We start from the raw sequence: 21,562 nt of genomic DNA, 5'->3' as shown, positions 1-21,562 counted from the left end.
TTTAATAAAATTCTGTCTGCCAATTGCTTCTGATTTTAAGAGTATTTAAGTTGCCCTCAGCTTCCTATTAATATTTCTCTTCAGCTGGAAAATCTTTTCAATATTAGAGTTTTAGTATTTGAAATATGCATTTCTTTTGATGTGTGTTCTACCTTAATTCAGTGCGACTACAAAGTCTATTTTTAAGAAATGGAATTAAGTTCCATTTTGTAAAGTATTTCCTTAATGTGAGAATATACAGCCGACCAATATTGGCTGATCTAAATTTTAAGTTTCTGAAAAAGCCCTGGGTACTTTGATACTTGCTGTAGGCTACAAATTATTCATCTTCCATGTTCTCTTTAATCGGAATTTACATTTCAATTACTGCATTGCATTAATACACAAAGAATGTAATGGATAAATTCTATTATGAAGAATTTAGAATGGCAAGTATTGATGGAATAAAGACAGCAACAATAACTTTTATACAGCACCTTTCGTCTAGGAGCTCTTAGATGTGTTCACGAACTATTACAGGTTCAAAGTTAGGTTTCAGAATAAATGGTTTTACTAGTTTTTATAAGAATCATTGCTCAATTAGAGTGAACATGGTTTCTTGGTGAGGGCACATACTACATAGTGTCTGGAATACATTTACTCTTTTCACAGTTCATTGAGAATAACTGAAGCATTTTTCTCTTTTTTCTCAGGTGGAATACAAAGACTTTCCAAAAAATAACAAGAACGAGTTTGTATCTCTTATAAACTGTTCCTCTCAGCCACCACTGATCAGCCATGGAATTGGAAAGGATGTAGAATCTTGCCATGATATGGTATGATGACTATCTTCTTTGGTCTGCATTGAGCAAGGGGTGCAATTGATCGTCATTTCACAGCCAAATATCTATGCTGTGTAATTGTCTGGTTATTTTTTGTCTGACATGTTGCAAGCCTCAGAAGCACTTAAATTGATTTACCTTATAGTGATGATGTACTTAAGATGCAGAATTGACATTTAAAATGCTAAATACACGCTCACCATTTTGGCCTATAAAAATGAACTTATTTTCTTATCTTGCTGTGATTAGCTAGCTTACATGATCATTTAGTAAAGAAAATGTATAAAATGAACTTTCAGAACATAAATACCTATTGAACAATGGTTCTTTACAAAAGGATGAATCTCCTAGACTGTAAACTTTGAGGGAGGGACCTCGTCTTTGTACCAGTTTGAAAAGTGCTTATATTGTTGGTAACCTGCCTCTAGTCTATTACAACTTGGAAAAAGTTTGTCATTCCTGGGCTGTTCAATGGTGAATTGTGTTCTAACTGACAGCCTCAGACTGTTAGCATGGCAGCTTTTTAACTCATATATATTTTTGTGTGATTTAAATTATATTTTTTATCTTTATACTTGGATTCTTTATAGTGGCTTTTTATAATTTTTAAAAAAAATTTCTAGAGATTTCTTTTTAACCTGTCTTATGTCTTCACTTTGAAGTATTCATAGATATCTACCCATCTTGTTCAAAGAATGTATATAAGATTAGGCATACAAACAGATGTAACAGGAAAAGCTGTAAATTTGGGGAAGAAACTTTGAGACCAGCCTTACGAAATAATTTTGTCTCTTGCACATGTTCATATATTTATCTTTAATTGATGCCTATTACATAACTAACCTTTAAGGTTAATATTAAACCAAAAATAATTGTTTAAAAAAAGAGAATAGTCCAAGCCTGATCCTAATCAAATTACTGTAAAATCTTTTTCAGTTCAGCCCAGAAGATATGACCTGTTTGTCACATAGTGACAAAATACGCATAGTCTGTTAAATAGTAATCACACCATACCTATATTTGTATCGATATTTTAACCATCTGTGCCTAGTGTCAATATGGTTAGAAATAAAGAATTGGTAATGGCCTCTTTAATGACACGAGTATCAGGCCAGTGGTGGTGGTCATGTTTGGCACTGCTGGATCCATTGTTCCATCCCCTAAGAACAAATGCAGTAGGAAACCAAAAGCCACAGCATCCTGCTACTGTATAGTGCTACAAGATGCTCTTAGAAGTTGAAACCTTCATCCTTCCTCACTACTAACTACACTGGAGGGAAAAAAATTGACTTGGCTTTACTTTGATACCCAGTTTCAGGTTGGCCTTTAGTCCTGTTTTCCCCAAATGAACTAAAAGAAATGACACATTAAAAACCCTAAAAAGAACAGGAGTACTTGTGGCACCTTAGAGACTAACAGATTTATTAGAGCATAAGCTTTCGTGGACTACAGCCCACTTCTTCGGATGCATATAGGGTGGAATAAATATAGAGGAGATATATAGACACGCATACAGAGAGCATGAACATTAAAAACCCTAAATGCTGTCTCTTTTTTCTTTAGGCTGCACTGAACATTTTAAAGTTGCTGTCTGAGTTGGACCAACAAAGTACAGAGATGCCACGACAAGGAAATGGACCAATGTCTGTGTGAGTGAAAGAAATTAATTCTGGCCAATATTTTTCCCTTGCAGTAAAGTAAAAGCAGCTGTGACCTTTTAAGGACAGTCTTACCTCAGGCAAATAAAATGTTGTAAGGCTGGTTGGTTTGTTTGTCTTTGGGTTTTTTGGCCAGGATACTTTAAATATCAAACTATATCATCTTGGTAAAGGCGAGAGAGCAAGTTTTATGACTAAGCTTGGACATTTTTATGACAGGCCAAAGAAAAGTTATTGGGCTCAATACAGGGGTAATTGAGTGAAATGTCATGGCTCGTGATATATACAGGTAGTCTAACTAGATCATCTGATTGTCTCTCTTGGTCTTATGCTCCATGAATCTATTACTCTTTCCCACTTGCTTTAACAAATGTTTAGTAGTTCATTTTTTCAGAAAGTCTTCTAAATATGGAACCATAAACAGAATATCCAGGTTAGGCAGCTTACTGTCATCTGAATTGTCACCCTTCTGGAACTGTAAATGAATTGCCTTTGCTGATCAAAGTAACATTCTTTTGCAAGAAGTTTGAGCTAATTAAATTGTGGCACTGGCAGCACACTTTCTGTCAATTTAGAAAAAACATTATGGTTCACGTGAATTATTTTTTCATGTGAATATAAAATCCTCTGTGTCAAGACAGTTAATGTTAGTGAAAATAGCATTACAGGAGGATCCTCTGAGTAACATGGTGTTTCTCATTTCTAGATGTGTGAAACAAGAAATGGAAAGTGACCCTCTCCTCAAACCGGCTAACTCAAACACTTTGGGACAAACACTGGACAGCACTGCCTGAAAAGGCTTTTGACTGGACCCAAACCTGAAAGCACCAGAGAAAATCAAATGCTTCCTATTAATGTAACCTAACTGTTTTAGAGTGCTACAGTCTTTCCAACCTACTGTAGTATCTAAATCATAACCGTTGCTTTTTCTTCAAAGTGATAAATTTTTAGTTTCATGATACTGTTTTGATTGAAATGACACTATAAATTTTTCATTTAAAAGTTTCTTAATTGTATCTAGAACAATAGCACAGTTTAGAAACTTTGTCTTCTGAGACTGATGTTATCTGTGAACTAACTTGGGAAGATCATATCCATGTATGTGGTTATTTTGTTTTTATTGAAATAGCAAAGTTTCATTGGAAACAAATTGTGTGCCCTCCATTTAATAATAATAAAAAAAAAAAAAGTCAAGGACTTTGGCAAACTTAACTTAATTCTCAAAACGGTTGTATGAATTAAACATTTTAGGAATTTTAAACTTTGTTTGATTTTTGATTAATTTCTAGTTTTCTTGAGGGGGATGGCGGACTTGAATGCAACAGGAGTTTAAATAATCTCTGATCTATGTTTTAAAGATTGTGTGTGTGTATATATATATATATATATATATAGTGGCACACAACTCACTACATTACAGGATATGATCTCAATGTAGTGCATATAAAACTGCAGATTGATTTTCCTTGAGTGCTTTATACTGTTTAATTACATCTCCATGTAGGGCTGAAAAAAATTACCTATGTTTATATATAAACTGTGTTGCTTTTGATGTTGTGTTATTGCGCACAATTCTGTGTGCAATAAGTTTTTTGCATATGGTCCAGGTAAAGCACGATAGCCTTGCAAGTTAAGTACTGCTTCAGTTCATTGTTTACGCTGGAATTTTTTCTCCCCATGGAATGTAAGTAAAACGTAGTGTTTGTCTCAAATAAATGGTAATACTAAAAAATTTTTGGTTAATTTATTCTTGTATGCCATTACTGGGGCTCCTTTTTGATAGGATTTGTAATGCTTGTGATATAGTACGGGCTGTAATGTAAAACTATGAAGTAACTGTACAATGGTTAATCAATAACCTATAAATAACTACTTTTTAGTAATGTGGAGGTTGTGACAAACTGGCTAGGTCAAGGAAATTCAAAAGTAATATGGGTACACTCTGTCTTTGGTGCCACAATGTCTAGCTTAAAGACATTAATGGGAGTCTTTCAAAATTATAACATGATTTTGAAAAGCAACATGCATAGCAGATTGAAATGATATCAATACTTAGATCTCTACTTTTAAGTTTTCTTGCTTGCTTGTAATTTGTGTCATAATCTTAGCTTTGCACAGAGTAATTTTTTGGGGGTACTACTTAAACACCCAAAACCTTCCCTCTAGCAGCAAGAATTGGCACCATAGACTGACACACAACAGTGTAACATTTGGATGTGAACTACCTTAAATGTATATTTAACTGGTAACCTGTAGCAGCTCTTCCTAAATATCTACATGCAGTATGTGAAGTAAATGTTCTTCTGAAAAGCAGTTACTGCACATGCTGTTTATTCAAAGTTAAATGTCTCGGCCATATTAAACCTTATTTTGTTCACATTATTAAGCAATTAGGCCATACTAACTGCTTACCAAATTTTTTATTAAATCAAAGTTGTTTTTGATCATTATAAGTGCAAAAAGCATTGTAAAGTTTTTTTACATTTGTAGAACTAAAATGCTGTAAATTTAAAAATTAAAAAAAAAAAAGACTTGCTAGGCTGAGACTCTGTATTGCAAATTCTTACAACCAACTTAGAAATTCCCTGGAAAATCGTTTATAATGGAAAACCTGAATGATGGTGCAGGTGGTCACCATAAGTCTCTATTCTGCAGTTGGTTAACTCTCTTCTCACTAAGCTGAACCGGACAGCCAACAGTTCTGGCTGTCTTGGCTTGTGTAGCTGTTGAGGTATTACAGTGCTCCACGTGAACTTTTAACAAAACTGCATAAAAATATCAAATGTCTATACTATCAAATACCTAATCCATTCCTATAGGCACTAGCACCATAGTTGTATGTGGTACATTAGACACAGGATAAGGTCCCTGGCCCAAGTAGCCTGGAGTCAAAGCCAGAAAACAGGACATCAAATTATTGGGGAGGTGGGTGGTAGGTGGGGCCAAGAATGTGCAAAAGGAGAGCTGTTTTTTTTCCACCTGGAGCTGTACTCACTTGAGCTGCTTTGTTACGTTATTGCTTGGGTTTTATGTTGTATTTAGTCTACTCTTGATGCAGAGTAGGATAGGACAAGTGTATAATAAATACCCAGCTTTTATATAGCATTTTCCATTAGTAGATCTCAGTGCTTTACAAAGGAGGCCATATCATTATCCCCATTTTACAGATGGAGAAACTGAGGTGCTTGGCGGTGAAGTGACTTGCCCAACATCACCCAGCAGGCTAGTAGCAGATCTGAAAATAGAACCCAAGTTTTCTGAATCCCTGTTCAGTATCCTCTAGGCAACACTGCCTCTGACTTTTCTCTATGCTAAACTCCTATTGCTTTGATCCTCTTAGATCCCTAAAAACATGTGTGCACATGACTAAAATGTACAGTGTTCACCACTGGCCAAACTCCTTCCATTGAAGTAAAAATCCCAGTGCAAGTCTATAATCCTGGTAAGTCTTATTTTTGCTAATGAGCCTCATACAAGCAGACTGCAAGATTTAAAGTTCTAAAAACATGCCTTTGCATCAGACTCTTGGCTTAATTGGTTTTAGTAATTTTTTCATGCAATGGGAGATTTTGACACAGTGGAACCAGTCCAGGAGCCTTTTCTGCTCTCATTAATCAAACAGTCTAGCAAATGGATAATCTTCCTGGGTTTATCCTTTTGTCTTAAGTTTAGGGTTACTGACTATAACAATATCAGTGTCCCAGAACCTAATGAACGTTCAACAAGGGGATAAGCTTTGCAGACCGAAAAATAATGCAATTTAGTCATACAGTAGAACCTCCAAGTTACAAACATCTCGGGAATGGAGGTTGTTCATAACTCTGAACAAAACCTTATGGTGGTTCTTTCAAAAGTTTACAGCTGAACATTGACTTAATACAGCTTTGAAACTGTACTATGCAGAAGAAAAATGCTGCTTTCCCTTTATTTTTTTAGTAGTTTACGTTTAACACAGCACTGTATTGTATTTGCTTGTTTTAGTCTCTGCAGCTGCCTGATTGTGTACTTCAGTTCCAAATGAGGTGTGTGCTGCTGGTCAGATCTTAACGTTGGCGTTCATAACTGAGGTTCTATTGTACTGGGTGTGCCTTTCAAATCGCAACTGAGTGTAAGGAAAATCTAACATTTAAAATATCTAGTCCTGTTCTATCCATCAGTCTCGGAACAATTACACTAACAGCAGTTGAGACAGTGATCTTTCTTTTCAGTCTTTGCTTTCTCTCACATAGTAGTAATGGCATTTGTATAGCACTTTACATGTTCTTAGTACTGTACAGACACTAATCCTCACAACATCCCTGTGAGGTAGGTGAGAAAGTTCAATTTACACCAACTTTCAGCATCGAAATCAAAACACACACTTAAGGCAAGCTTCACAGTGAGTCTGCTAACATTTATAAATGGCATCTGTGTTTCATACTCTAATCCACAGCACTGGTTTGCCTCCTGTGCAGTGGAACTGAGACGACCTATCTGCTCAGCTATGTCTCTTCCTCTTGTCCCCAAGTGGTCTGCCTTCAGCTGAGGCAAGCACTCCCTCTTCAGCCATTGCCTTTAGGCACAAATCCTACAAACTACTGGGATGGGAGCAGCTTTAGATTAGGGTCCCTTCCTCCAAACTTCAGAGCAGACCAGTGATGTCTGGAACCGTCAGCTCTCCCTGCCTCACAGCAGCAGGGTGTGGCACATGTATAAACAAATGTTCCACCTGTGAAGTCTGTCCAGGAAGCAACTAAAACAGAATTGTCTAGTCTGTTCCCAGGGAAAGGGACTGTCTCGGAGATGGGAGGATCTTCCCCTGACACAGCATCTATCCACATCACAAAACAAGCATGTATTTACCAGACACCTAGCTTTAACTAACAAGGACCCTGGGTCCCAATTAGACTAAGATATTCTTATAAAGTCCTAAAATGAGCATTCAAGCAGCCATCCTGTAAGATTATCCCAGCTTTCTAATGGAATATCCGCACAACCAAGGGGATACAGCTGATAAAAAACAAGGTGGGGGGAAATGATTTTTTTTAAATTTTCCTGTTTCTCATAACTTAAAATTCAAAAGTCATCCAGCTCCACAAGGGGATTCTTTCCCATGCCCCTTAATCATATCCCCAGCTGAGAACATACAGCATAAAACTTCCCATCCAAAAGGAGCTAAGGGAAGCATGTCTGAAAATACATGTCCCCTCCCCCTCTTTATAGTGTGGTGGCCAAGAAGTCTAGAAAACAATTAAAAAAAAAAAAAAAATTCCTGGAAGGACTTCTATTCTCCTCATCTCCTTGCCATCTCCTGGGACTTTGGGACAAAATACTACTCCAGCTTGTGGAGCAAAGTTGAAGACCTGATCTCTTCCTGCTCTAATGCATAAAGACTAAAGGATGGGATTTTCAGAAGTGCCTATGTGCAGTGAAGGAACCAAGCATCAAGTGCTGATGCATGTATTTATATCCTTCATCTAGCCCTCCCCCTTCTGTGTAGTAGCTATTACATAAATGCTTGGTGTTGTCAGAATTCTCCTGAAAGCCTGTAGACATAGACCAAAAGATAAAGTATGGATCAAAATAAGATGCTACCTTAAGTGTTTCTACATTGAAGTGAGTTTATTCACCAGGTTTTCCCAGTTGGGTTTAGATTAAGAAAGTGTTCCAGAAGCTGTTAATAAATCCGTGCAAGTACCAATCTTCATCTTCCTGTTGCTACAAGATGGCGTTTCGCTTCCCTTTGTCTAATGAATGGATGCATGCACTTATCAATACCCAAAAACTTGTGAACAAGAACTTGAACATCCCATGGAAGGAGGCTGGAAATAAAGTTTCAGTAATTAGGAAAAGATGTTAATTTTCTCAGATCATTATTCAATTAATTCTTTTAGGGCCTTGATTCAATCTGTGGACTAGATCTAAATAATGTATTGAAAAGTGAACAAAACTTACCTCAGAGGATATCTATGCTACCTTCTCCATCCAAAGAAAGAAAAAAAATCTTGTATGTTACTAATACTATTCTAAAATACTAAAATTGTATAAGATTATGGTGGAAAAGCTATAACATATTAAACAATCCATCTTCTCCCTGTCAGATCTCAGAACATATTCCCCAAATTGCTAATAGATATGTTGAACATTAAATGTAATGTAGCTGACAATCTGAAGAAGCCTTTGACAGAGTATCTTACCTCCATGGTCTTTGCTATTTCAAACATAAGATGTAGGTGTAGTGTCTTGCATATTTAAAACAATCTCTTTTGCAGTGGAAAGAACATGGTTTCCGAAGTAGCAGACCCCGGCCCTATGTAAGGCCAAGAACCTTCTGATACACTTTTCTATTAAAGCTGAATGTTCTAGCCATTTTGGGACAGTCCGATAACACCACAGCCAATTATTTCACTTTTAAGTGCATCTTGAAACAGTACCAACAAAATGAATTTACGCAGCTGCAATTCCCTGAGTGGAAATACTTACTGTTTTAAAACTACTGCAAAGTACATTACTCTGGGGATACATATTATGGGCTGATTATTCAGTATTCCTTTCATTGCTATCTTCACACAGTCATCTGGTTTTAATGGAGAGAGAAGAGCAGCCAGCTCTCGCCTAGAAAAACAATTGGTAAATGTTTCATTAAGAGAGAAATCAGTAATTTGGGGAAAATTAGATTCTGTATAACCCTTCTGAAACCCCCACTGCATAAAGGAAAAGTGTCAACCCTTTCCTTTTAAACCATATTAGGTAGAGCCAGGGGAGTTCATAAACCAAGGTGTCTAACCTGTTCTAATTACAGTAAAAGCTGTGTTATCCTGCACTTTATCAACCAGAAAGCTCTTTTAACCGGCATTTCTGATACCTCCCAATACAAATCTTCAGTCTAGTAACCGGGACTAGTATACTGCCCAGGAGGTTATGCAATTGCACATTCTGCACTCTATTTTTATGCAGAAGAGGCAGAAGACACACAAGCTGATATCAGGGGTTTATTCAAAAAAGCCACTTTCAGGGTGTATCAGAATCCTTACAGATTCAGCCCAATCTCCTACACTACCTACATCTACAATGATGATTGAGGTTGATAATGATGACTGATGCACTGCAAGATCCGGAAGTGCCTTCTGAATCACCAAAGATTAAATTATGTTCAGTATAGTTTTAGTGAAGTGTATTTTTAGTGATCTGGGTGAACGCCATGCACTGCCCCTAGTGATATGTAGTGTCCTAAGATAACCTACTGTATAGAAAATTTTACCTGTATACACCTAAGTGCTTCAAGAAACCAACCACTCTGCGGTGCAGTACTACTACTGGATTGGTGAGTACCTGTATACTATTTTATACTTTATTCATTTGATTGTATTCTAATTCTTTGAAAATTGGTATTCCAGGGGTCAGTATAACTCTTAGCTAACTAGAATTTTTGACTAACAGGCAGCCCCCCAACATGCCCGATAAAGCTTTGACTGTATTAGCTCAGATATCACCCTTGTTGGTGATGTACAACGTCAAGTGCTCCTGGCTTAAATGAATTTAAACAATTCTGGCTCCTGGTGAGGATTACTAGCAATAATTGCGGAGTTCTTTATATTATGCTAACATCAAAGGTAACTGTCATTTTTAAGGATCAGAGGGGTAGCCGTGTTAGTCTGGATCTGTAAAAAGCAACAGAGTCCTGTGGCACCTTTAAGACTAACAGAGGTGTTGGAGCATAAGCTTTCGTGGCATTCACCCATGAAAGCTTATGCTCAAATATATCTGTTAGTCTTAAAGGTGCCACAGGACTCTGTCATTTTTAGTGAGCCTTTCAATGTGTGTAGTAATGCTAGTTCCATTCCAAGTGTTGTAGGTGCTGACTCTCAACTAGAACAGTGTCATGTGATCTCTTTTTCTAAAGCATTGCTTCTGCAGACCAACTCTGCATTGTTCTGGGAGTCTGGCTTCATTCCGGCAAGAAAGAGAGTTGCCTGATTTACCTAAGGTGATGCACCCTGACAAACTGGGCCAAAGGTAGGAGTTGATTGCAACTCTCTCAATTGCAATGCCATTGATTATTTTTTTTAATGGAATTGTACTGCATGCTGAATCTGGTCCTTTTGTAAGCTGTTTATCCAAAGTCAGTTTAGTTTTAATTTAATGACCAACATTAAGCACAGTGCACATTTGTGAGTAGTGCTCCATAGTCATGACTATAGGTTTACTATCTGAGGTCTGGTCTACACCTGAATCTTAGATTGACCTAGCTATGTCGCTCAGGGGGGTGAGATATTCACCCCCCGAGATAGATTCATAGACTTTAAGGTCAGAAGGGACCATTGTGATCATTTAGTCTGACCTCCTGCACATGGCAGGCCACAGAACCTCACCAATTCTGAAATAGACCCCTAACTTCTGGCTCAGTTACTGAAGTCCTCAAATCATGGTTTAAAGACTTCAAGTTACAGAAAAATCACCATTTACACTACTTTAAACCTGCAAGTGATCCATGATATGCAATTAAGCTGCCCTAAGCCCTGGGATAGACACCACTAGGTTGGCAGAAGAATGCTTCCATCACCCTAGCTACTGCTTCTTGAATAGTGGATACTACAGTGACTGAAAAACCCCTTCCATCACGGTAACAAGTGTCTTACACGACAGTGGATTAGCTGCACCTGTACCACTATAGCGCTTGTAGTGCAGAAAAGCCATACGTGAGGGTCTCGTACCCGAGCTGTAGTTTTTGTTTTGAACATCTCCACATTAGTTGAGTTCTGGTCTACTGGGAGCTCGTTCTCTTTGGACAGATGAATTGGGAGCTCAGCATTAAAATTCAGTTATACGTGAGCGTGGCTGGAGAGGGGAGGCCTACCTCCAGCCCCTAACCCTGCAAAACACACCTAAAAGGTATGTCACCTTTTGGCTTATGACATTACTTCGGAGGGGAGGGAGAGGAAATACTATATACCCTGTAGTGTTTCATCACCTGGAATTTTTTATTCTCATATCCTGCGATATTCAGGCCCAATCCCCCTGGTCAGAGAATCATGCACTCTTTGCAAATTCTATACAGGCTACTTCATTAATAGAAATCTTTGCACAAAATTAGTACCTGGCACCCAGGGGCCTCCAAGTGTTTTGCAATTAATGCTCCTGTGATTGTGAAAATAGGTAAACTTGAAGCTAAGTGACTTGTCCAAGATCTCAAAGTGGTAGAGTCAGTAATACAAGAAGCGCATCCTTTCTGCTGGTCCTGTGCTATAATGTGGATCTGATCTTATAAATGGAGAAATCTATTTCAGTATAGGGTTCCTCCCTCTCTGACAGGAAGGTACTCTTTATTTTCATGTGAGTGTATCATTATCCAGTAGGTTCACTCTAGTTTGAAGTGTTTTGTTAATGAGGGAACATGTGAGTATTGACAGCTCCTGCAATTTAGAATTGCCAAAGTTTGCTACAATTTTCCCCTGGTTTCTTGGTCATGTCCAATCATTCTAGACGATCCATTTCTAGCCTGATTCTTCTTACATAAGCTCTCATTTGCATCCATCCCTCAGAGAAAGGATGGTTCCTATTTTCATTTTTGTAGGTAAGGATTTTACAAGTTCTCTTTACTTTTATCAAGAGATGCCAGCTTTACCTTCTGATTTTGCTGTCTGCCCTTTCTTAAAAAAATGTCGGTGTTATACACTAGTGATCCAAACTGCTATAATTCAGTAATATTAAGGGACAAGTACGCTAGGCTAATTAAAGGAGAGTTTAATTGCTCCATTATCTGAGCGGCTGAACCAGGGCAGAGTTGCTGCAAGGCTAAACGTTGGGGGTGTCTGCTGATTCTAGTTGTCTATAAAGTCAGTTGGTGGTGTTCTTTCAGGTTCCCTAACAACTGAGGAACTGACCCCAGTGTGCAGCTGGACAGGTGTGATATGTCTGCGAATGAGTCGAATGTAAATGGTTTTACCTGATTCTACATCCAGTGAACATGCCTGTGTCGACAAGATAGGGGCACACCAGGGTAGTCTTCACTCCATTGATTTGCTTGGCTTTCAGCTGATGGCTAAGCGCTTCATGGAATCCAACTACTGCAAACTTGCTCGCACAGTAATCCTGCAGACAATGAGAGGCTTTGGCTAGTGGTAGGTGGGGGTAGGCTTGTTCCTCCTGGAAACACTCCCAGGTATTAGATGGCAATTGCTAGCTTAGCTACGGGAGCGCCGGAGGCTGGCTTCTCTGCACAGAGCAGGTTTGCTCATTGAACCAAAGCATTCCAGTGAACCTATGCTGAAAACAGAGACTCTTGTGACCCGCTTAGTTTTCCACATGCCACCTTTCAATATTGTTATGGATTGAATTAAAATCTTATTGAAACTGTGATGGATGTGATGCACCCTTTAAGAAACAGCTAAGAGGCCCCACCTAAAACAAGGCATAATGGAGTCTGCCCCAAAACTACCACCATGTGGGAAATTAGTGGGGGCTTGGCACGCACCTGCAGCCGGCTCCCCCACAATTCACCCAGTGACTCCTATCCGCTGGCGGCCCTGCCGATCAACTGCTCCCCCTCCTTCCCTCCCAGCACCTCCCGCCCCACCGCAATTAGCTCTTCTGCGGCATGCAGGAGGTGCTGGGGGGAGGGGGAGGAGCGGGGATATGGCGTGCTCAGGGAGGGGTGGAACTGGGCAGGAAGAGGCAGGGCGGGAGCTTGGAGGAAGAGGTGGAGTGGGGGTGGGGCCTGGGACTGGGCAGGGGTTGAGCACCCCCTGGGAAAGGAGGAAGCCGGCCCCTGTGGGTGGGGGGGTTTGACAGGGTAATGTTTAAACATGGGTGGGTGGGACAAACTGAAGTGCAGACAGAAACTGAGAACACACGGGGAGACCGAAGCACAGAAATTGAAGCAAGACGTACTGGGAGAGAGTGAGAGCCCTGGAAGAAACTAGAGAAGGGACTTCTGGTGCTGGATAAAGAAGCTTGAGGCTGTAAACAGAGAAACTATCCCGTTTTTCAGCTCCTCTTGTGTTAGGAGAAACAGGACTTTATACACTGCTTGATTTTTTTTTTTAATTTTTTTTAAAAGCATCAAAGAAAGCACCAGATTCCAACATCAATTTCTGTTCACTGCTGGAACATCCTCTGGGCCTGAGCTTTGACTAGTTACTCAGGTCAAAAAGAGGTAACAATCTTATGAGCCAAATGATGGTCCCCAGTAAATGGGACACAAGGAGGCTGTCATATGTTTCAGTGAGTTTGGCTGTACTCAAAACACTTTTTTCCTTTTTACCTCTGATTTAAACTCCTTTCTGAGTCACCATATTGTTCTATAATCTCCTCCATCTTTTTGAGCCAGGATAATGTCTGTCTTTGCCCCTGGATAAATGCCTTTTACTAGCAATGCCTGCTGATAAACTGCAGGTGCCAATGAGCTAAGGATGTGATCTAAAACCCAAGGGGAGTCTTTCCATTGGCTTGGATCCAACTCAGAGCCAGGTTTTCATAGCACTTAGATGTGCAGTTTTGCTTGCAAAAAGTGTGCACAATTGTGAGCTTCACTTCCCCGTACAAATCAGGTCAGTGCAGACCTGAGAAGTGAGGTGCATTTACACCATTGTTCTTGCTTTTTAAAATCCAACCTCTGCATTAATACTGCTCCTGTAATACTTTGCAAATGCCTAATAAATATTGTCCTTGCACTTTAAACAGATGCATAAAACCCCCATATTTATAATGAAGGAAAATGATCTGTTGGTTTTTCTTAATTTCAGGGACCCCATTTTCCATCCTTTACCTTGTTGCTTCTGACAGCCTTTCCATTAGCATTTAACATCCTATTTTTATTGTACATTCCAGGTAATTTTCTCTCTCACTTGACTTGTCCCCTCCTCACAGCTTGAGAACATGTTTAGAGGTTTTAGCACCAATAAGCTATTGTGATAAACCCCCCACGTTTTTAATATGGATAGTAGACTGAACTCCACAACACACACACATTTGAAACATGCTGGGGAAATAAGCGGGGTGCTTGCCAAAGCTGACAATTGCTGACATTGAATTTTCATATGTATGCCAGCTCTTTAACAAAGGTCATCCCAGTCTCAGGAAAACAAGGCAACAAACTATGGCTGAGGTTTTCAAAGGTTTTCAGATAGAGCGAGGTGTCCAAATGCTACTAAATTTCAATGGGATTTGGGTGCCTTAGGTTATAACATTTGCATTTCATTCTGACTGTTCCAAAGTGCTTTAACAGGTAGATATGCATTGTTATCTCCATCTTAAAGATGGGAAAAACAAGGTGCTGAGATTTGGGAATACAGGACCATGTGTCTAGAAATCCACAAGAAACTCCATACTGACATAACACTTTCCACGTGCCTGTGATAGAGGTAATGATTACTCTTTGCCTTTTAGCTAGAAGGAAACTGAGGCTGGAAAGGATTAAGTAGCTTGCCCAAGGCCCCCTAGAATCCGTGTAAGAGGTGGTATTAGAACTCAGGAGTGCTGTGCTTGGGCCACTAACCTACACCCCTCCCTAGTGATGCCTTCTGTTTTATCAACTACATTTTGGGGGGGAGGAACACCAATGAAATTAATTACAACTGAAAAGTAAGGCTACTACGATTTAATCACGGGTATTTTTAGTAAGTCATGGACAGGTCATGGGCAAGAAACAAAAAATCACAGTACTTGACCTGTTCATGACTTATACCATAAATACCCCTGATTGAATCAGGGAGAGAGGGGGGGCCTGCAGCACCAGCTGCTGAGGAGAGGGGGAGTGAAAGGAAAGCACACACTTTGGTGATCCATAGCTACTGACCGCCATACAAGCTGTTGCAAAGAGGCCCAAGGATCCTGCTATCGTCACAATGTGACCATGGTCCATCTCCATCATTCTTGGAAGGAAAGCCTTGACAGTCTGTATGGATAGAAGGAAGAGAGCTTATTCATGTGCACCATTCGCCTATTACACTTGCATATCTAAGAGCGTGGGTACAAAGCTCCAAGGTCTGTTTTGCTGATGCGCTGCTAGGACACACGTTTATTTCTATTCTTAGCTGCAGATTAAAAGACTCATGGCTCAACTATTACTGCAGAGAAGCAGCTTCTTTTACTCGCCCTTATTCCATTATGTGGACTAGATGATTTTTAGGCATTTGCAATTTCCTTATTCCGAATGGTCCATGTTTCTGATTTGGCAGCGGCATGGAGATTTTCCCAATGTGCAGTAAAGATGCTGACGGGTGTATTTTTATGAACATTCCACACAGCCCCTTAGCAGCGTTGCTGATTTCAGATGAGAGATTTTTTTCATGGCTTTAAGTCGCCGATGCATGTGATTTAACATGAGGCAGCTAGGAGAGATGGGCTTGAGCTGTAAAATTACAACCTGGATTGGAACTTGACCAATGTTTGGGGGTGTTTGGCCCTGTGGTTTTGGTTTAGCTTCTTGTATTACATAGAGACCAAAGCTGCTGTTTTGATCTCCACTCCATCCAAGTTTGGGATAGTTCAGATCCAGGGTTCTGGTTCAAGCCCGTATCTAGCAGTTGACCATTTACATGCTAAACACTTAAGGATCCTGCAGAAACCAGTGTGGTCAGTTTTGGCAACTCAGACATTTTTCTTGTTTTAACAACTTTTATTTGGGCACTTGAGCAAAAGAATGACAGTCTGCCAGTACAGGGCGTTCACATTTAGAGTGTTGAAAACACATCCCTTTAATGTTCAGCTGCCAATGAAGATTTCCCAGATTGTAGAGTAGTGGCTCTCAACCTTTCCAGACTACGGTACCCCTTTCAGGAGTCTGATTTGTCTGGTGTACCCCCAAGTTTCACTTCACAAACTACTTGCTTTACAAAATCAGACATAAAAATACAAAAGTGTCACAGCCCACTATTACTGACACATTGCTGACTTTCTTCTTGTTGCCATATAATTATAAAATAAATCTATTGGAATATAAATATTGTACTTACATTTCAGTGTATAGTATATTAGAGCAGTATAACGTCATAGTATGAAATTTTAGTTTGTACAGACTTCGCTAGTGCTTTTTATGGAGCCTGTTGTAAAACAAGGCAAATATCTAGATGAGTTGATGTGCATCCCCTGGAAGACCTCTGCGTTGCAGAACCACTGTTGTAGAGCTCTGAGAGTATTAGCGTACTGTGGACAGCAATGAGAGCATCAGTGTAATTCAGGCCACCAGCAGCCTTGTAACCATCCCGTTGGCTAGAGCCTCTCTGCGCAGGCTTAGACAATAGCGTGGTTCCAATGCCAGCAGCCACTCCTATCATTGCTCCCACTGGTGGGGAGACACTGGCAGGAGAACAAGCACCTCTAATGTAGACAAAGCTAAAATGCTAAATGCAGATGCAGCCCAGAAGCATCTTTACCTTGTAGTGCTGTGCCAAAAGCATCCATGCCAAGAGAGTGAGCACTCTGACAACTCTCCGCTGTCACTTGGGAGACGTGTTCTGTTGGGTAATGCACTGATAAATGACTGGATCCAGCAAAGCTTTCATAAGCTGGCTGGAAGCCAGTGAATCTCTCAGAGAGGAGCTCTGTCTGCATCCAAAAGTGAAAAACAATGGGAGCTGAAGTGGCTTCTGACCATTTATTATGCACTTACAAACTTTACTCTGCCTTCATAAGGGCCTTGCTACAATCAACCCAAAGTGAGTTAAGAAACCATATTTAAACACTGCTCCAGCCAAAGAGATTTCTATGAAAATATCTGAATGTTACCCAGGGAGATTAAGTAAATCCAGCCAAAATAGCTGTGTCTCATGTGTTTGATTATCCTAGGCCCTCCCACTTTCCCTATCCTGCCAATTTAGGAAACACTGATGCCCATTTAAAGTTCCTTTTTGGTTGCACATGTGAGATGGTTTTGCTGTGTAACTTGATTAGTTTTCACTGCAATCCTCTTAAAATGTCCTTCCTCTGATTGTCTTTTCATCTTTCAGTGCTGTGAAACCAGGATTAATGGGGATCCAGACCTCATTTCCCCAAGTCCTGGCTGATAAGCTACTTTCCAGAATTAGCTGCCTACAAACATAAGTCATACTGAACAATAATTGTTACCAGAATTTAAATGGGCATTTTTATAATATAATGTTTTGCATAACGCCTATATGCACTCAGCACTTTATCTCCATATGATCCCTCTAGATAAGGAGGGGGGTGAAACAGCATAGGTTAGGTTGTCTCTGAGAGAGTGAGCACAGAATACCTCATGTGGGTTTCTCTTCGGGCTAGCTCTGTAGAGAATTGGTATATTTTCATATCCTAGTTCATACATTTGCAGGATGTCTTCTTGCACTCTTGTCAGATTTTAAATAACATCCTTAAACCATCCACTAGGATTTCAGGACATACTTTTCTTCAGCTTGGTTTTGATGTGGCTGCTGTCACAAGAATCTCAATTATGAAACATAGGCTGATTGGTTGGTTGAAAAACCAGTGTGGCAAGTCAAATTGTGCTAAAGCTTCCTGTAACTTGGTAGATCCGAGCAACCAAATGGCTATATTTGGTTACTCAGCAGAACCAATGTTCATTTTACACAGAGAGAAACTGAGGCACGGAGTGGTTACGTAAGTAAGAGCTATAGAGGGAGTCATCAGCACAATGGGATGTGAAACCCAGGACTGCTCACTTCCTAATCCTTTGTTTGTTCCAGTAGATCACTCTGCTTCTCAAAGCTCATAGATGTGAAGCCAAGACATGAATGGGGAGGGTTCCTCAGCTTTCCCCCTTGCTGTGCTGTGTTGCACTATCCCTTCAAGTTGTTGATCTTAGCCTGGCCACCAGAGGAGGTTTCATTCACCAGGGAAATTCTGGGAAGCAGCTCAGCGTTCAACCTTGGAAACCACCCTGTCACGTATATGTTATCACAGGGATGGGATGGGAACACTCTGCTTGGCTGACCTTTCTAAACATGAACAGCTGCGCTTGCACTGCCCAAGCAATGCAGATTGAGAAATACCTTCGGTGTGTTTTCACAGATGCCATGTGGCCCTCTCTGTCAAAGTACTTCTGCAACAGATGGATGACCATTCAGTTCTCATGACTAAGGTGAATCTATGGATATAAAATCACTGATGCAGGCATGTCTGAGTGTGCCATTCATGAGACAGATTGTTCTCATGCGAGACAGATGCCTTTCTCTTTGGAAGAGTCATTACTTAGTGGAGAAATATTTAAAGGGATCTTATCAAGACTTCAAAGCCTGGGAAATTCAATCTGCTTTAATCTTTGGCCATAAATTAACACTTTTATGTTGAGTAAAACTAATTCAAAATTTTGGTTTTATAGATTTGGAAAACTGGATTTTTTTTTTATTTGCCTGGACTCTGCTTAGGGTGAGTTTGAGAGTTTGTAATGAATGAATCAGGGACTGTAGTTTTTTATTCTGTTTGTCCAGCAGCTAAGGGGCTCCTGGTCCAAGACTGGACTTCCTACATGTTACTATAATAAAAAAAAAATATGGAGATATACCTATCCCATAGAACTGGAAAGGGACCCTGAAAGGATAGAATCCAGCCCCTACCTTCACTACAGGACCAAGTATTGATTTTGCCCCAGATGGCCCCCTCAAGGATTGAACTTACAACCCTGGGTTTAGTAGGCTAATGCTCAAACCACTGAGCTATCCCTCCCCAATAATATAATACAGTAATACAAATAATAAATAACGACAATCCTTGGCGAGAACCCAAAATAGAAAAATCAATCCACTCCTGAACTGTATCCCATGGGACCCTGATGTTCTGCATAGTGTAAACTGGAAAATATTTGATCATAAACCATTACGGAGTCTATTCTCACATGTAGGAAGTTGTGATAATTTACTGGGTTTGGATTCAATGCTCTGATTTTCTAATGTTTTGGTTCAGAAAATACGAGCATGAGAAGCTTGCCACATTGTATCTGATCTGTCTCTCTCTCAATAACCAGTGCAGGATGCTTCAGAGGAAGGTATAAACCCACCACAGTGGGTACCAAACTAGTAATACTAATCAATGGGGGTTATCTCTGTTCTCTGTTGGTGACCTTATCAAGCCTTGGAGTACAATGACTGATTGCCATTGCTTTTAATTTTAGCTAGGGAATAGCTGCTCCAAATGTAATTTCATCTTGGACAAATAAAATGACAAATAAAATGTTTAACCACCTAGTCTAAAAAGGAGAGAATAATATACAGACCTGAAGGAGTACAGTTGCTAGTGTGATCTAGACTGGATCGGGCACCGGACTCGAATAGCTGGATTCTATTCCCAGTTTTTTCATTGCATTTGTATGCCGTTGGACAAGTCACTTAACTTCTCTGAACCTGACATTTTCCCTTCTGAGATAATGATGCTCATCCAACTTTGCAAAGTGCTTTGAGATCTATTGATAACCTTGACTCAAATCTTTGGAATTTCTTGTACTGCAAATATTGAACTCCAGCAGTGAGTAGAGGGGTCTTCCCAATGAAAAGAGAATCTCAACCTGTCTCCAAAAAGGTTAAGAAGGAACTAATATTTCAAATGTTAAACTGGCCATGTGATGCCAGGACCCATTTAGAAGGCAGAGATTGTGGTAAATATCCCCCTTCTGATGCTTGTCTCAACAGGATGTGTCCACTTCAAGGTCTAACTGGATGCTATGAGTTATAGAACCCTGCAAATCAATGGATATCCATTTTTGCAGAAAGTGGATTGGATGCGGATACAACCGTACAGGGTTCTAATCACCAGCATTGCCTGACCTGTGGCATCGGACTTGGGCAGCCTGGGTGGTGCAGCGCGATCGGGACTGGGGGTCAGTGGCTGGGGGGCACCCAGTTGCTGCACCGCTTCCTGTCCAGCAGCTCGGGTCTCTTGGACAGTGACAGCGTCCCCACTGTGGGGACTGGAGTGGGTGGGGCTCCAGTGCCCCACCCCTCCACCCCATTGTGATGCACTGCCCTCCTGCTGCCATCACTTGCGAGCCCATAGGAGCAGCACGCGATGCACTGCCCCTTCCCCTCAGCCCACCACTCTGAGCCCCTCCTTCTCCTTGAGACACCCCACTGTCCAAAGTCAGACAGTGAATTAACAGCACCCAAATACAGGGAACCCACCCTGTCCCAAATCCCTGAACAATGGATGGGTTCTGCTCCAGCATGTCCTGAAGGACAAGACTTTTGCCTTCAGGGATAAAGGGGTGGGTGAATTCCCAAGTAGAGGGGCCCTGCTGCATCTCCCTCCGCTCTGGACTCTATAGTTCCCTTCTGTGGTTGGTCTAAAATAGGCCATATCGGTTGCCTTCAGGACGTGCTGGAGGGTGAGAAGTAAGAGTCAGTCCCAGTCACAAAGAGCAGACCCGAGGAAGAGCTTGTCTCTTTCACTAACAGAAGTTGGTCCAATAAAAAACATCCTCATCCACCTTGTCTCTAATAAAGAGCATAAACAGATAAGTGAAAGAGGCACACTGAGGTAAAGTGACTTCTCTAGGGTTAGACAGCAGGTCAGAGGCAGAGTAAGGAACCGAAACTGGCGCTTGCTTCCAAGCCTGTGCCCGACGTATAAGGCCACCCTGCCTCTCAATCATCTTATACTTGGTTTTCTGCACTAAATGACACTTACCCAGAAATGCGCATGGCAGTTAGTCTTCATGGTCCCTTCCAGAATTTCATCTGAGCACTTCAAGATTGGTTTCCCTGCTACAACCCCAGCATTATTTATCAGGACGGTGACATCTCCCACCTCCCGACGCACTCTCTCTGCAGTGTTATAGACGTCCTCTCGCTGGCTCACGTCACAGGTGTAAGCATAAGCCTTGGCCCCCAGCTCCCTCACCTGTACCACAGTCTTTTCGTTACCATCTGTGTCTATATCCCACAGGACAAGCGTCGCACCTCTTTGGGCGAGTTCTAAAGCAAAATGCCGACCCAGTCCTCTTGCACTGGCCGTACCTGTTATTAAACATATTTCATTGGTGACTCTTTTCTCGGTGGGCCTCTTTATCCACCGCATAAGGGACTGGATTATATAGCCCACAACTTTAGCTGTGAGGAGCAGAAAATCTATAAGCACACCCATTGTTTCTTTTCTTTTAAAATAGGAGCAGTCTGTGGAACGCCAATGTACTGAAAG

At 40.6% G+C, this 21,562-nt stretch overlaps 2 protein-coding genes across 6 annotated transcripts in view; one reads left to right on the top strand and one right to left on the bottom strand.

Annotated features, from left to right (window-relative positions):
• STAU1 (staufen double-stranded RNA binding protein 1) overlaps nucleotides 1-4,211 on the top strand; it is a 44,946-nt gene extending 40,735 nt beyond the window's left edge. For all 5 annotated transcript variants that reach the window (XM_034787074.1, XM_034787073.1, XM_034787072.1 and 2 more), the window contains 3 exons: nucleotides 693-815; nucleotides 2,385-2,470; nucleotides 3,186-4,211. In XM_034787074.1, the coding sequence (XP_034642965.1) occupies nucleotides 693-815; nucleotides 2,385-2,470; nucleotides 3,186-3,273 (297 nt within the window). In that variant the 3' untranslated portion in view covers nucleotides 3,274-4,211. The remainder of the gene's footprint in view (nucleotides 1-692; nucleotides 816-2,384; nucleotides 2,471-3,185) is intronic.
• Nucleotides 4,212-7,768: 3,557 nt separating this feature from the next.
• LOC117885887 (retinol dehydrogenase 10-like) lies at nucleotides 7,769-21,508 on the bottom strand. Its single transcript, XM_034787416.1, has 5 exons — nucleotides 21,053-21,508; nucleotides 15,255-15,353; nucleotides 12,405-12,550; nucleotides 8,942-9,073; nucleotides 7,769-8,280 (listed from the first exon to the last, which is right to left on the bottom strand). Exons 1-5 carry the CDS (start codon nucleotides 21,506-21,508, stop codon nucleotides 8,163-8,165), a joined length of 951 nt encoding a protein of 316 aa, XP_034643307.1. The 3' UTR covers nucleotides 7,769-8,162.
• Between the last annotated feature and the right edge of the window lie 54 nt (nucleotides 21,509-21,562).

The sequence above is a fragment of the Trachemys scripta genome, chromosome 12 (genome assembly GCF_013100865.1).
Source record: "Trachemys scripta elegans isolate TJP31775 chromosome 12, CAS_Tse_1.0, whole genome shotgun sequence".
Classification (NCBI taxonomy): Eukaryota; Metazoa; Chordata; order Testudines; family Emydidae; genus Trachemys; species Trachemys scripta.
This window is presented reverse-complemented; position numbering and strand designations above follow the sequence as displayed.

Bases quoted from the DNA above. Each gene is read 5' to 3' on its own strand.
- LOC117885887 (XM_034787416.1), bottom strand. From the start codon at position 21,508: ATGGGTGTGCTTATAGATTTTCTGCTCCTCACAGCTAAAGTTGTGGGC. The intron at 15,354-21,052 runs GTAAGTGTCATT...CTATCCATACAG, and splicing joins ACTGCCATGCGCATTTCTGG to ACTGTCAAGGCTTTCCTTCC. The intron at 9,074-12,404 runs GTAAAACCATTT...TTGTTTTTCTAG, and splicing joins TTCACTGGATGTAGAATCAG to GCGAGAGCTGGCTGCTCTTC.